Source organism: Periplaneta americana, chromosome 17 (assembly GCF_040183065.1).
Source record: "Periplaneta americana isolate PAMFEO1 chromosome 17, P.americana_PAMFEO1_priV1, whole genome shotgun sequence".
NCBI classification, from domain to species: domain Eukaryota; kingdom Metazoa; phylum Arthropoda; class Insecta; order Blattodea; family Blattidae; genus Periplaneta; species Periplaneta americana.
Window position 1 is genome coordinate 114340971 of NC_091133.1, and position 15873 is coordinate 114356843.

Consider the following 15873-nt stretch of genomic DNA (forward strand, 5'->3'; position numbering starts at 1 on the left):
ACTGCAACGTATTGTATTGTTTTGTAATAATTATTGTATTGTAGGCTAATATATTGTAAGTATGTGTTGTTTTGTAATGACTGTATTATACAATAATGTAATATCGTCTGCTTACAAGAAAAACACTTACTTACTTACCGTACTTAATTACTGGCTTTTAAAGAACCCGCAAGTTCATTGCCGCCCTCACATAAGCCCACCATTGGTCCTTATCCTGAGCAAGATTAATCCAGTTTCTACCATCATATCCCACCTCCCTCAACTCCATTTTAATATTATCTTCCCACCTACGTCTCGGTCTCCCCAAAGTTCTTTTTCCCTCCGGCCTCCCAACTAACACTCTATATGCATTTCTGGATTCGCCCATACGTGCTACATGCCCTGTCTATCTCAAACGTCTGGATTTAATGTTCCTAATTATGTCAGGTGAAGAATACAATGCATGCAGTTCTGAGTTGTGTAACTTTCTCCATTCTTTTGTAACTTCACCCCTCTTAGCCCTAAATATTTTCCTAAGAACCTTAATCTCAATCACCCTTAATCTTGTTCCTCTCTCAAAGTGAGAGTCCAAGTTTTCATCGGCTGTCCGCGGCTGCTTATTCAATATATTCGCAGCTACCCTCCATATCTGGAGTCTGTCTCCTCGATCCGCAACCTGAGGACGCGGCATGCCGTGGTGATAGACAATCAAAACACATTAAGTAAAAAATATTACCGCTGAGAAAAAGGCGTTTTGAAAGCTCTTAACAAAACCGAATTCCCAAAATATTATATTTAGTAATTTGTTTCTCTTTGCGTGCAGGCGCTTTGACATCCCTGTTGTAAATCGACGATATATTTTATTGCAATGTATTGTTTTGTAATTATTGTAGTGTATTCTAGGTTAGTTGAGCTGTTACGTAACGACCCTTCCGAACAAAAAAAGCTAGAAATGATACATTAATAACATGGTGGTTATGGATTAATGGTTAAATGAAACTGTCATAAATCTCATAAGATTTACCGGGTATTGAACGTTGGTCATTTTGATCAAAATGTGTCTACTAACAACGGTAAGATATGCCCCTAAATATGTAGGCCTACAGTCGGCCTTATGTATGTATGTATGTATGTATGTATGTATGTATGTATGTATTTTCCTTGTAGCAAAGCCAAGAATACTTGCATATTTGGGCCGACCTTCAACGATTGTTTTTCGATTTCACAACGGCATGGTCGAATGTAGAAAGTAAAAACTGCCGAGTTTTTGAGGAGTGACAAATAGCGCACGGTGCGAGGAGAGAGTGTCGGGGGGGGGGTGGCTGGGGTACTGTGGTAACCTAGTTGTGGAGCGCAGTGCAATGAACTCTCAGCCGTGCAGGCCGCCGAGCGCAAAGTCGGCATATATACCCGATGACCACACATCACCTTGCACCACTCTTGCTTTCAACACACACAGTTTCAATTTCATCTTGCCCTAGTTCCGACAACGAGAGGTGAATGCACTAGCCTCTAATACAGGCATCACTGACCTCGTTTTGTAACGTAACAGACCACAAACCAATGGGTGAGAGTGGTAAATACAGACCTCTTAGAGAGGCTAATCTGTTATCGAGGGCTTTAAAAAAAAACCTACAAGTGAGAGAGTGAGAAAATGTGTACTCTACTGAAGGAAGGCTGTGAGGGCAACGTCCTAGCCTCCACAGAGTCCTCGTTGACCCAGATACGTTAACACGTAGGGGATAGGAGTTACGAAAAGTGAAAACGTTGCGAGCTTGTACTAGAACCCTGAGCGAGAGTGTGGACTCAGACCGTAGCACCTGCGTCAGCAGCTACTCGGAAAACGCAAGACGTAATGAAGAAACATTGGTTTGGACCAGAGCCCAATCAGCTTCAACGACCGAGAGACATACCCCTCTTACCCTCTGCACCCTTCAATAGTCTTCATACTCGGTTATACATGCTACTGAATTAGATTTCATTGTAGTTCATAGTGTGTGAATTGAGATGAAAATTATTATCACAATTTAAACATGAGGAAATGATCCTATTTGTAACTAACCACCACCACCACCAACACCGCCATCCAAAACCATTCTTCATAGCTTTATTTTGTAGAAGTCTTACATCGTCATTGCTAGTTTCATTGTCCTCTGCAATTAAGAATGGGATTTCTAATTTAAATTTGTTTTAATTTCCTTTAATATCAGGATCACTCAGAGCAAAGAGGTTAAACTATGTAGAAATGTGCCGTATACTATCAGAAATTTTGTTAATAGTACGTTAAATTTTTATTTGTTTTAGTTAGCTTTCAACTCAATATTTACTTGTGAATTATAAGAAAATATGGTCGTAATTAAATTATTTATTTTTTGTTCTTTTAAAATATATTACAATATATATACTTTTTGTCAATGATGTAAATAGTTTTTGTTCAATAACTTTTACCACAATTTTACAATTAAAACCTTGTCAGTTTCTAACGAACTTACATGTTGAAAGCTAATTTCTAGCAATTAATACACAACGTTCATTTAACTTGAGTGGCTATACACCTAATTAATAATTGTGACATTTCTTGTTATTGATTACACTTCCATTAGTCAAGGTTAAAATATGCAACCACACTAATTTATTTGAAAATTTCAGCACAATAAGTCGGTTATCATATACCTATGTAAACTGTCCATATTTCATGATATTTCATCCTCAACTTCAGGTATTTGTTATGAGTTACGAACGTTTGGGTGACACACATTATAATCGGCATTGCAACGATAAACACAGCTAATCTTACACAATTATTGTTGCTATACTAGAATTGGTGTCATATATGGTTTTACACTTTCGTGAAAGAAATTACTGTGCGACTAAATTAAAAATAAAAAGCAAGAGGTGTAAGATATGGTATTTTTATTTTTAGTTACATAGGAATTATATTTTCAGTAATAATATTTCTCCGCGGGACTTGCCGGAAGAAACTTTTACACACGAGCGGGAATAGAATTGACTTCGTTCAACAAATCCGTGCGGATTACTTCCATGTTTTTACATGCCTTGGTTAGCGCTCGATGAAAAAACCAATGGCTGTGTACAAGATTGCATCAGGAAAATATTACATAATTTCTTTACACATTGGGAATACATTTAAAATTATAATCTTTTAAGTGAAGGCTATTTAGCATCCCTTTATGGAGTTAGAGTATATTAATTTATATAAAAAATACGTACTTTTAATGTAACTTTTACAGCTAGATTTATTGATTTTTAAATAGGTGTAATTATACGCAGCTAAATTATTTTTAAATGCAATTCTAATATGTTGTAATTATTTACTTTATAGATACATAATTTTATTGACAACAAAGATCTGTAAATAAACATATAGACGTAATTATGAGTTAAAATTAAGGTTTCTGAAATAGCATTCACTGACTTCTTTTCATGCAAAATAATCTTCTCACAATAAAATTAATGGCAAGTTGAAAATAATACAGTACGGTATCAGTTCACACATACCTGCAAGCACCCTTCCCAGAAGATTTTCGCTATCCTGAGACAGGAAAGGATCCATGTCCTGGGCACAGGTGGCATCTCCAGGTTTACAGTCTTTCACAGTCATGGTGCCTATCAATGTAGCGTCACAACGGACCAAATTCTTAGTCACAATTTTTATTTTTCCCTTTAAACACAGCAGAAAAAAACAAAGCTATTGGTCCTCCGGAGTTTGCTTCTGGAGATATAAACAAATTATCGGAACTGTTCCTGCTTGCACCCTCAACACCAGAATTCCTTAAGCCGTGATAACAAATCCAGTTCTTCCTTAAACAGCCAGAAAGAAGTCTGTTATAAAAAAGAGCACTCCAAGCGTAGTGCTAGAACCTGTAACCGTATCACCATGTTTGCAGGGTTATTCCACAGAATAATATAACTGTTTCCTCTTGACACTTATCACTTCGTCCTTACGAACTTTATATCTACGAAATCACTATTTTCTCCCTTCCAGACGCACTGTTAGACTCCACACACAGATTAATTCCTCAAAGAAAACACGGAAACTAAACTTCCTTGCTGACGATGTTGTTCTACTATTTTGTATTAGTTCGCTTGATATCCGCCAGATAGACAACAATGCGATTAGAAAAATTGTACGTAGAGCAAAGCCCTATGTGACACACGCGCCAAGATTTGGCAACAATAGTGATGTTGGCACGGATGCTGTATAAGCGAAGATGATAATCTTGTCTCGTGCGCTGGTCGCTAGGCGCGCTACTGCTGCGGTAGGCGAAAGTAACAGCTGAGCCGAGAGTATAGCCTGCCGCCTTGGTGCTTGCTAAGGGACTGAGCTGCCATGCACTCTCGAAAACAAGCTGTGAGGCTGACCCACTAACTCACTTCCCGACCCTCTCAAGGGGTCAACAACCACGTCGCTCGCTGGCTGATACACCACAACTTTTACTTGCTCGCAACTATGACGATGACCATTGTTGTAAGAATGTGTGTAAACCAGTCCAGGACGAGTAAAAGTGAAGCCCTCGTCAGACGGGTGAAACCGGAGAGCTCGTGGATGGAGGGGGATGAAATACCAGGAGTGAAGACTTGTAGATCAAGGCCAGCCTTTCTTTTCTGCTTCTCTGTTGTCTTTTCTTCTTTCTTTTTTCTTTCCCACTTTCCTTCTTTCTTTCTTTATTCATTTCCTTTTTGTTTGTTACTTTAATTCTTATTTTCTTTCTTATTTCTATCTTTTTCTTATTTTTCTTATTTTCTTCTTTTGTTCATTCATTATTTATTTATTTATTTTCTTTTTTCCTTCTTTCTTTCTTCTTTCGTTACTCATTTATTTTTTGTTCTTTTTTCTTTCTTCCTTTCCTTCCGCCTTTTCTTTCCTTCTTCCTTTCTTTCTATTCTACAGTTCTTCCTTCCACTATTCTCCCCTTATCTCTCCCTATATTTTTTTCTATTTCCTTTTTCACTCATTGGCTGGGTCACTGGCTAGGAAGAAACTACTTAGGGGCTATTCCATATGAAATCGATCAGTAAAAAACCTCGCATTTTTTTAATACAATAATTTTTTCCCTATTTATGCAAGGTGCTGAGGACAGTGCATTTTAAAAAATATACTACCGAAAGTCAATCGGTTTTCGTACTATTGAGCGACAAATTTAGCGTATTTTATAAAAACAAGCCTCTTTCAGCGTTCAGAACTCTGGAACCATTTACTGCAGAACATTGAAAGGGAGCTCATTTTGAAGCTGACATTTGGTAGGTTATGATAAGAAGTAATCCTTATTTTTATTGTGTACAGAGAGACAGATAATCTGATTTTACTTACTTCTAGGCTGTTTGATCATTTGTAAAAATGTAAAAAATATTGAGAAAAAACCTTGCATTATTAAGAGGGACATCGGCATTATTTGCTTAGTGGTATGGCAATAAGTTTCGAGGGTATTAAATCAATTATTTTCACACGCCTGGACTTGAACCGCGCAGTACCGCAGGCACTGGCCGAGAGCTGAAGATAAGCGAGCTTTGGGCGTCATTTTACTCCTGTGTTTATGAAAACTTGCGATAAAGCTAGCCCAGCTATGCGCTACTAGACGAAACATAACGTGTTTGTCTCCTGGCCTTGCTTATCTGGGCTAGCTCCCGTCTCACAGTCAGCTGGCTAGTTCACGCGCCGTACTATTTATTTTCTTTATTTGATATTTTCAATACTTTATTATCAACATACCATCAGTGAAAAATATGTGTTTATTTGTACTTTCAATGCGGAATCTAACTATATATTTTTAAAATATTTTTTCCTAAGCAAAGGCGTCTTAATGAGGAAAAATAAAAATTTCTCCATTTCCATAAAAAGTAAGAAAAACTGTTTATATGTTAATATAAACTTTAATTTCTCAGCATCAAAATAAACCATGATTTTGATCATTGGGTGAAAGGGTTTCGGAGCCACAACAGTTTAAAGTTGCAAATTTTATGAAAATACGATAAATTAAAATATTTTAAATTTAAACACTATGAAGTTCTGATGCCTCAAACTTTGCACAAAGTATTGTATCACAGTTTTCAACGGACAGAAAAAGTTTCATTGTATTTAAAAATTGCAAGGTCAATTTTCTCTGTATTTTGGTCGATTTGAGATGGAATAGCCCTTCCGCCTTTTCTTTCCTTCTTCCTTTCTTTCTATTCTATCGTTCTTCCTTTCACAATTCTCCCCTTTTCTATCCCTATATTTTTTCTATTTCTTTTTTCATTCATTGCCTGAGTCACTGGCTAGGAAGAAACTACTTACGTAGCTACTGAAGGATGCACTGGAAGAAATGGTACACGAGAGAAAAGTTGGGGCAGAGACTCGAGGAGGCAATAGATTCTAGCCGCTTCACAGGTCGCTCTCGATGCTGTATTCCAGGTCGCCAGAGACCGAGTTCAGCCCTGTCAGCCCACATAGGATGAGGGAAGGCACGAGGGCAAGAATTTGGGTGGCGGGTGGTTTTGGCTTAAGATGGGCTAGAGGTGGGATCTGAACAAGAGTGCTTGTCGCTTCTTAAGGGGAGAGGACGGTATTTTTTTAACTTTTTTTCCTATTTGGTGTAAAATATTAATTTTTTGTATGTAGAGAGCTCATATCTGTAGCAACTCAACCAAAAATAAATATTTTGAAAAAAAAAATAATTGGGTGCTCAGATTTGAAAAAAAAATACCCAATGCAGGATTTTACTAAAACCGATATATCTAAACCATTTTTAAAGGTAGATTCATTCCCTTTTTGCAATGTACTTGCAAAAGCATGCTCTACAAACTATCTGTAACAGAATTTTGATATTAGTCCCTACGTTTGTAAAATAAACAATTAAAATTTAATAACACTTTTCTGAATTACTTTCTTGCAAACAAACGGACGTAGTTTTAAAATGAAATCAATTAACAAAATTCTGTTACACAGAAAAGTTACCTAATAGTCTAAAGAATATGTGTTCTAAATTTCATGCATGTATCTTTAATAGTTCAGAAATTATATCTATTTTTGTCTGGCAATGTAGCAAAATAATGAAGTTACCGTAAACCGATAAAAGGGGGGAGAGTGATTTAAAAATCCATAGCGCAGGAAGTTTAAAAATGGCGTCTCAACATCCGATAAGGGCAAAAATACCCGCGAAATGTTATGCAATGCATTCCACACATATCAAAGAGTATTTTAAAGAAAAAAAAATGTTTTCGAAAATTCAATTTACCGGAAACAACAATAAAAGGGGTGGAGTGATTTAAAAATCCATAACCCAGGAAGTTCAAAAATAGAGTCTCAACATCTGTTAAGGGCTCAAATACTCACAAAATATTATGCTATGCATTCCACACATATCACAGAGCATTTTAAAGATTTTTTTTTAATTTACTCATTTTTCACCAAAAAATACCATCCTCTCCCCTTAAGCTATACCCGATGCTGTATTCCATTGCCTCCAGTAACCAAGTTCAGCTCCGTCAGTCCGAATTGGAAAGGTTTATGGATGGGTTAATTTTGGCTTAAGACGAGTCGGGAGCCTTGTGCATGCAATGAATCCATGTCGTTACTCATGCTGCAGTCCTTATTTCTCTCTCGCTTCCTTCCGTTGCGGACCTCGCAGTAAACACCTACGATGGAGACTAGAAATGCGAGTTTCAACACATTTTCAGCTTTCCCCTTTCAACATTTTCTAATTTTCCTTTAAATAGAAAGGATTGAGACCAGTGGTCAAGAGGCTTGGAGCTCACATAGACACTTCCTCTCACTTGAACCTACTCTATGAGTTAAATGCATATCTGTTACTTACTTACTTACTTACTGGCTTTTAAGGAATCCGGAGGTTCATTGCCGTCCTCACATAAGTCCGCCATTGGTCCCTATCCTGAGCAAGATTTATCCATTCTTTATCATCATATCCCACCTCCCTCAAATCCATTTTAATATTATCTTCCCACTTACGTCTCAGCCTCCCTAAAGGTCTTTTTCCCTCCGGTCTCTCAACTAACACTTTTTCTGGATTCGCCCCAACGAGTTAGATACTATAGAGAGGACAAAGATCTCAGAAAGTTGAAGACAATTGAACATTGGTCCGCCATGTTTCGGTTAGTCAAAACAAAGGGGCGTGGCTCGGATGTTGTAGGAAATTACTGTGATGAAGTTAGTATTATTGTGAATTGAGTTATATATTAAGACTATGTTAATAAGTAAAAAGTAAAATACACATAAAACTTTACGTTTTATAACAGCTGTAGGCCTATGTTTTATTAGTTTCACTAAATATAGCCCAGATATTAAATGACAAGCTATACTCGATGCAACCAAAGCAAAGCACCTAAAGACGGATGAATTTAATCGGCAGAAGAAAAATAAATTTTTTGACTTCGTCACAAATTTAATTACCTTACAGCTAATCTAACCTAATATGAAATTATGTAATTCAGTGCTCACCAGGTGATTTCAAGAGAGACGACGTATGTAACTAATAGGAGTAAAATATAGGAAAGGTTAGTGGCGAAAATTAAAAAAAAATATCCAGTACGGTAATTAAGTTATTGAGAAAAATTCATTTGAAGTTGGAATTAACACAGAGAACTTTTTGAAAACTGCAATTATTAAAACTTCAAATAATCTCTTAGCATGCAACATAATAATTAAAGAATGACACTAATAGAAAGTTACTCATGATCATAACTCACCACATTTATTGAAACGATAAGATACTTAACGATTAACATTGTTATCAGAAACAACAGGAGCCACAGCTAGGTACACTTCTTTTCGCGTGATGGAGACATCGTGTAGTCTAATATAGTTTGAAACAAATATTGTCGCGTGATGGAGACATCATGTAGTCTAATATAATTTGAAACAAATATTGTCGCGTGATGGAGACATCGTGTAGTCTAATATAATTTGAAACAAACATTGATCTCACAAGTGTCTCGCAACTAGGCAGAGGCTTTTGCAGAATAAAACTGTTCTTACATTATTTTGAACAATAATGACAAATTGTGTGTGATGCAAGTGCATACTTTCCTCTTTGTTAACAAAAAGAGCCCTACGCATTAATAAAAGAAAATTGGAGTAGGCCCTATAAACACAATAAATACTAAACTCTTGATGGTACAAACTTATTAATACAGATATTTCGCTTATGCTCAGTCCGTCTTATCTTATAATTCTCTGCGGCAATGGTACCTGTATTGAGAGGGTTTAATTATCCAGCAACGAATATTATGATTTACGGTACATTTCATTTAAATCCGACGGAATGGGACATTTTCGGAAATTTTAAAGTCTTAATTATTACTTTTTCATTTATAAATCAGCTTTTTACAAAACCTATAGCGAAATGTTAAAATTAAATATTGATGTATCTGAAAAATATAATACATGTACCAACTCGTTGCAGTGTACCTTTGATAAGCACTCCTTGCGGAGGCTGGCGGTACTATAGACCGCCATGTTTTTTAGGGAACGATCCATAGTACTGTTGGCCTCCGCAGGGAGCGCTTATCAGAGGTCTTTAGCCTCTCTATAGTATCTAACTCGTTGATTCGCCCATACGTGCTACGTGCCCTGTCCATCTCAAACGTCTGGATTTAATGTTCCTAATTATGTCAGGTGAAGAATACAATGCGTGCAGCTCCGTGTTGTGTAACTTTCTCCATTCTCCTGTAACTTCATCCCTCTTAGCCTAAATATTTTCCTAACCACCTTATTCTCAAACACCCTTAACCTATGTTCCTCTCTCAAAGTGAGAGTCCAAGTTTCACAACCATAAAGAACAACCGGTAATATAACTGTTTTATAAATTCTAACTTTCAGATTTTTCGACAGCAGACTGGATGATAAAAGCTTCTCAACCGAATAATAACAGGCATTTCCCACATTTATTCTGTGTTTAATTTCCTCCCTAGTATCATTTATACTTGTTACTGTTGCTCCAAGATATTTGAACTTCTCCACCTCTTCAAAAGATAAATTTCCAATTTTTATATTTCCATTTCTTACAATATTCCCATCACGAGTCATAATCGTATACTTTGTCTTTTCGGGATTTACTTCTAAACCTATCTCTTTACTTGCTTCCAGTAAAATTCCTGTATGGACTTAAAAAAATTACAGTATATCTGATAATGATGATATTCGACGCCGTTGACATTTGCATTTCGTAAGGATGAAATTCTGAATCGTCCAGATCAGGCCTCAATATGGACGTTGCTTTCACAGAAGATGTTCGCCAGATAGTTGCAAGCCACGAGATTCTTGGCAGAATGTGAGGCAAGGGACCCAAATATTGCTGTACTTGCTTTCACCTAATTACTACACATTGTGATTACATGATTCGCTTTTACTAGTGTAAACAATCGCCACTTTTACTCGCTGATCGCAGTGTGGGTACAAACTTTACTTTCGTAATTGTTCAGCCTTGAGAATTAGCTGTACACACGTTTTTACGCTTACCATCAGCGTTTTTATTCATAATTAACACCTGACGTGTTTTACCCAATATGGAGAAAAGTGTGACAGATACAGAGAGAGAGGGGTAATAATAATTATGAAGAAAGAAATAATAAGAAATACAGAAACAGAAAAGAGAAACGAAAAAAGAAATGAAATTAAGTGAGAAAAGCTGAAAAACAGAGAAAACAAAATCCATCTCTGAACAATAAAATTATATTAAACACATATTATAATATGACATCAAAAAATTTTTCCTTGCATTTATAACCATGTCCTGAATGTACCTATGTCCTGATTGTACCTAAAATATTACCATGACTATTACACTTTTACTACGTCATACTACTTTTGACCAATAAAACGGTACGAAAGGACGTCTTTCAACCAATCATGGCTGCTTATCGCACAATTTTATCGCGTCCCTAGCATTTGTTTAATTTTATCGCGTCCCTAGCATTTGTTTAATTTTATCGCGTCCCTAGCATTTGTTTATTTTTATCACTACCCTAGCATTTGTTTCTTTGTTTGCTAACATTTCAAACTGCATTGGTCTGGACGTCAAAAAAACAGAAAATTACAAACCACTCCAGTCGATACACAGCACTTTCAAATATGAATCGCATTGGCATTCAAGAACAAGAATTAATAAAGATCACTGGTCATAGCTATGCATCTTCCCTGGAATCCTATTTACAAATAAATGAAGAGCACCATTCGGAAATCCTGAATAAGTTGAGGGATACACCATGTACATCAACGAGTTCCACTTCTTTTACGCACACGTTCAATATAATATCAACTGAATCACCAACCACTAAATCATTCAAATTTGAAAATTGTACTTTCAATAACTGTTCCTTTTAAAATTATTCATGTTTACTTTTATTTCAACATCGTTAATTAAAACTTTTCTTGTTTATTTCATCATCCCTAATTAAAACTTTTCTAACACTTGTTTACATTATTTAAGTTGTTATAGCTTCTGCTATATAATATTATGAATAGTCTCGTATCAGAGATTGTTTAATACTAAGATTTATTGAAAATCATCTGTCAAATGACGTTGATTACTGGGATCGGGATAACTGAAGCGGAATGCAACTGTTTTAATAAAAATGAAACTGAATCAACAAAGCCTTCTTGACCAGTAACCGTCCACAGAGCTCAATGAAGATTACATAGTTGGCACAACTGCCATCTACTAGCGTGATATTTGTAATGTTGAGAGGATACAAATTTGAAGACAGTTTTGTATTTTCGTAAGTCAATTAATATTTTATTGTATTGGAGTACTTTGTTATTTCTAATCTTTATATACTTTCTTCTAATCGTGTAATAGTCAATTAAATCCCACTCGAGTTTTGATTTTCTCCAGATAAATCAAACCCTCTAGTGAGATTACTGTTGATAAACATGCATTCAAATCGCAATTACATAAAGATAAATTTTTCAATCTTTGTTTTCTCGAAACATGACTTTTGCCTATGGGCCCTTTTTTCGGCTATCGCCTCAATTATTCACTTTTTATATTCAAAATCTCAAGTGGGTTGACAAGACGTCAAAGACGCCACCTTTTTCTGTGTGACTTAAATTGTGGTTTTCTGTTAACGAACAGTGACGTTTATTATACTTGTACATCTGACTTTTCAGGAAAGCTGACTTGAATAATTTTAAGGGAAAAATTGTTCCGGGGCCGGGTATCGAACCCGGCTGAATCGAGTAGCTCAATCGGCTTTACAGGAAGCTATTCCTGAAAAGTCAGATTTGTAACATGAAGTGTGTAAATAAAACGGGATAGCGACCTACAGGTTTGGATCAATGTTAATTACTTTATGCAGGCAGTAGGTCAGAAGTTGTGAACAGAGTTTGCCGCCCTAATCCATCAAGCAAACCCCATCACAGCTTCACGTGGTCAACAGGCTTCGTGCAGCAACAACCACAGAATCGATATCATTGTTATAAATAGCAAGTCTGTGGTCACGGCCATCCAGAGCGTGTCGTATGGCATGTGACAGCAGTTTTCAATCACACATGACGTTTCAATGTTAACGAATTCGCTAAATAAATGGTTAAGATAACTTTACTAAAACTTGTAGATATTTCTGGTCTCACTATTCTTATGTACTATTTAATTTAAAAATATCGCTCTAATACAAAATATATAACCGATAATTATCGCAGAGCCTTGTGATTTGATCTTCTTGAACAAAATATAAAATTAGAAGACCTCCAACTCAATATATACATTCGAGAGACTACTGAAATTTATAAGGGAATGTCAGAACCAGTAGCAGCAAAAATTGGAACTACATTAGTAGTAGTAGTAGTATTTAAGACTGTCACGCCTTCTTTGCCCCCCTACCAGGGGATTACAACTTATAACATGAAGAATAAAATTACAATTACTTACTTACTTACTTACTGGCTTTTAAGGAACCCGAAGGTTCATTGCCGTCCTCACATAAGCCCGCCATTGGTCCCTTCCTGAGCAAGATTAACCCATTCTCTATCATCATATCCCACCTCCCTCAAATCCATTTTAATATCTTCCCATCTACGTCTCGGCCGCCCTAAAGGTATTTTTCCCTCCGGCTTCCAAACTAACACTATATGCATTTCTGGATTCGCCCATACGTGCTACATGTCCTGCCCATCTCAAACGTATGGATTTAATGTTCCTAATTATGTCAGGTGAGGAATACAATGCGTGCAATTCTGTGTTGTGTAACTTTCTCCATTTTCCTGTAACTTCATCCCTCTTAGCCCCTAATATTTTTCTAACCACCTTATTCTCAAACACCCTTAACCTACGTTCCTCTCTCAAAGTGAGAGTCCAAGTTTCTCAACCATAAAGAACAACCGGTAATATAACTGTTTTATAAATTCTAACTTTCAGATTTTTTGACAGCAGACTGGATGATAAAAGCTTCTCAACCGAATAATAACAGGCATTTCCCATATTTATTCCGTGTTTAATTTCCTCCCGAGTATCATTTATATTTGTTACTGTTGCTCCCAGGTATTTGAATTTTTTCCACCTCTTCAAAGGATAAATTTCTAATTTTTATATTTCCATTTCGTACAATATTCTCGTCACGAGACATAATCATATACTTTGTCTTTTCGGGATTTACTTCCAAACCAATCGCTTTACTTGCTTCAAGTAAAATTTCCGTGTTTTCCCTAATCGTTTGGGGATTTTCTCCTAACATATTCACGTCATCCGCATAGACAAGAAGGTGATGTAACCCGTTCAATTCGAAACCCTCTCTATGATTCTGAACTTTCTCAATGGCATATTAATGCTACATTAAGTTTAATGAGATTTTTAGATCGCTAAATAATAATAATAGCCTATTTGTAATATTATTTGAAGGAATATATAACATACTTACAATTAATTATTGTTGAAAGGGAAGAATGAACCACACCAGTTTCAATGTATAAGCGTACTCACCTGAAAAGAAAAGAATGAATGTAATGTAAAGTTTTGACATATACTTTCCAATTTATTAGGATATAAAATTTATACTTTTTATAACATTAATCAATTCCCCTGCCATGTTGTGGATGCGATTACTACAGTATATTATCTATAGTTAAATTGAACTATCACAAATGAAAGCATTTAATATGCACCCAAATACCGGTATGATAAGCTTTCCTTTTCTTGATTGCAAACAAAAACAGTCTTACTAATAAAGTGCAGCTATAGCTTTTATAGAGACATATGCCGAGTTGAGAAGAAAACGTTACTAATAAACCTTGCATAAGCTATGGATGTATAAACAGGCTGTAACTATACAATGGAAATTGCTTTGCAGTAGTTTAACGGGTTAGGTACAGCTCAAAGGAGTAAAATTTTGGAAATATTCAACTTTTTTTTTCCTCCATTACCTACTCTAGCTTGTACAATAATGAAAATTAGCATGTGTAAAACACTGTCCTTCTGCTATATGATAAACATATTTTTACGATTTAAAAAAATTATTTATATATATATATATATATATATATATATATATATATTTTTTTTTTCAAAATTCAAAGTTCACTGTGCAGTGATGAAGCTTTTCCCTCATAACTCAAAAAGTATCCAACGTTCTGTGATGAAATTTTTTGTGTGTATTAATGCATGTCATATCTACAATATGATGCAAAATCACTTCTCTGCCTTTGATAGATTGTCTGATAAAAAATAAATTCATTTTAAAAACGGTCAAATATCTAACACAAAATTAAAAAAAAAATATATATATATATTGTTGAAGAGCATGATATTGTAAACATGATTTTCAGCAGTACAATAAAAGAGAGAGAACATGAAAAAGTTAACAAGTTTATGAGTTACGAGGGAAACGCTTCATCGCTGCACAGTGAAGTTTGAATTTAAAAAAAAATATGTAATAGTACATTATGCAACGAGCCTATAATGATAGAAATTAAGACGCGAGTATGTTTGTTTATGGAACGAGCGCAAGCGAGTTTCATAATTTTCATACGAGCGTCTTAATTACCAGTATAGGCAAGTTTCATACGACTTTTTATGCTCTACCATATTTCTAACTTGAAATTATTCATAAGTATTCATATTATTGTTACGTGAGTGAGTGCAATAGCCTACCTCATGAATTGTGAGATGTGCGCAGACGCGAAAGTATTGATTTTTTCCGGGAAACGAATGTCGACGACCTTGATATAATCTAGAGAGTAAGATGAACATTAGTCTTGATATAACCTTGAAATTGAATCCAACATTGAAAAACGAGATGACAAATTGAATTTATTTGAATATTATTTAGAATTAACGCTAATTATTATAGTAACAGAACATAACCTTCTGCGACAGTATTGGATTTCCAGCCTCCGTGACGTTTCCCTCGTCTTTCGATTGTATATCCGAGAATAATCGAAAACCTGAACTTTAATGAATAGGTGTACTTTAATGACATGCATTAAAGGACTGCTACCAGGTGTGTAATTACTACATTTCGGCATGGTCGAGCATAAATGTTTTTTTTTTTTCAATCGCAATTTTTTTTTTTTTCATATAGCAAAAAGATAGTGTTTTGCACAAACCAATTTACATTATTGTAGAAGGTACAGTAGGAGGGAAAAAAATGTTGAATATTTCCAAAAAATTTATTGCTGTAAGCTGTACTTAACCCCTTAATACCTACACGAAATCCTTTGTTTAAGCGTTGTAGGCCTATATAGGGGAAAAATGACCGAACTATTACCTTCTTTTTTGTCTGAAGAACCTGGTATGCCGATTTTCTAAGTGATGATAGATGATGCAATTATCTGATTTATTTGTATTTAATGGTCCTCTTTTCCTCCTAAAACCCTAACTAACCCCTGGTTTGAAACCGCTGGTTTAGATTATATGAATGTGCCGCGGGATTTTAAATTACACCTAG

The 15873-nt window shown here is 35.6% G+C and overlaps 1 protein-coding gene across 2 annotated transcripts in view; it reads right to left on the bottom strand.

Moving 5' to 3' along the window:
• LOC138692632 (ecdysone-inducible protein E75-like) overlaps positions 1-15873 on the bottom strand; it is a 465297-nt gene that overhangs the window by 227102 nt on the left and 222322 nt on the right. The window contains exon 1 of one of the 2 annotated variants that reach the window (XM_069815697.1): positions 3499-4329. The exons of the other annotated variant lie outside the window; for it this stretch is intronic. Within the exon in view, the coding sequence (XP_069671798.1) occupies positions 3499-3601 (103 nt within the window). The 5' untranslated portion in view covers positions 3602-4329. Of the gene's footprint in view, positions 1-3498; positions 4330-15873 lie in introns of those variants that run through there. 2 annotated transcript variants of the gene reach the window in all.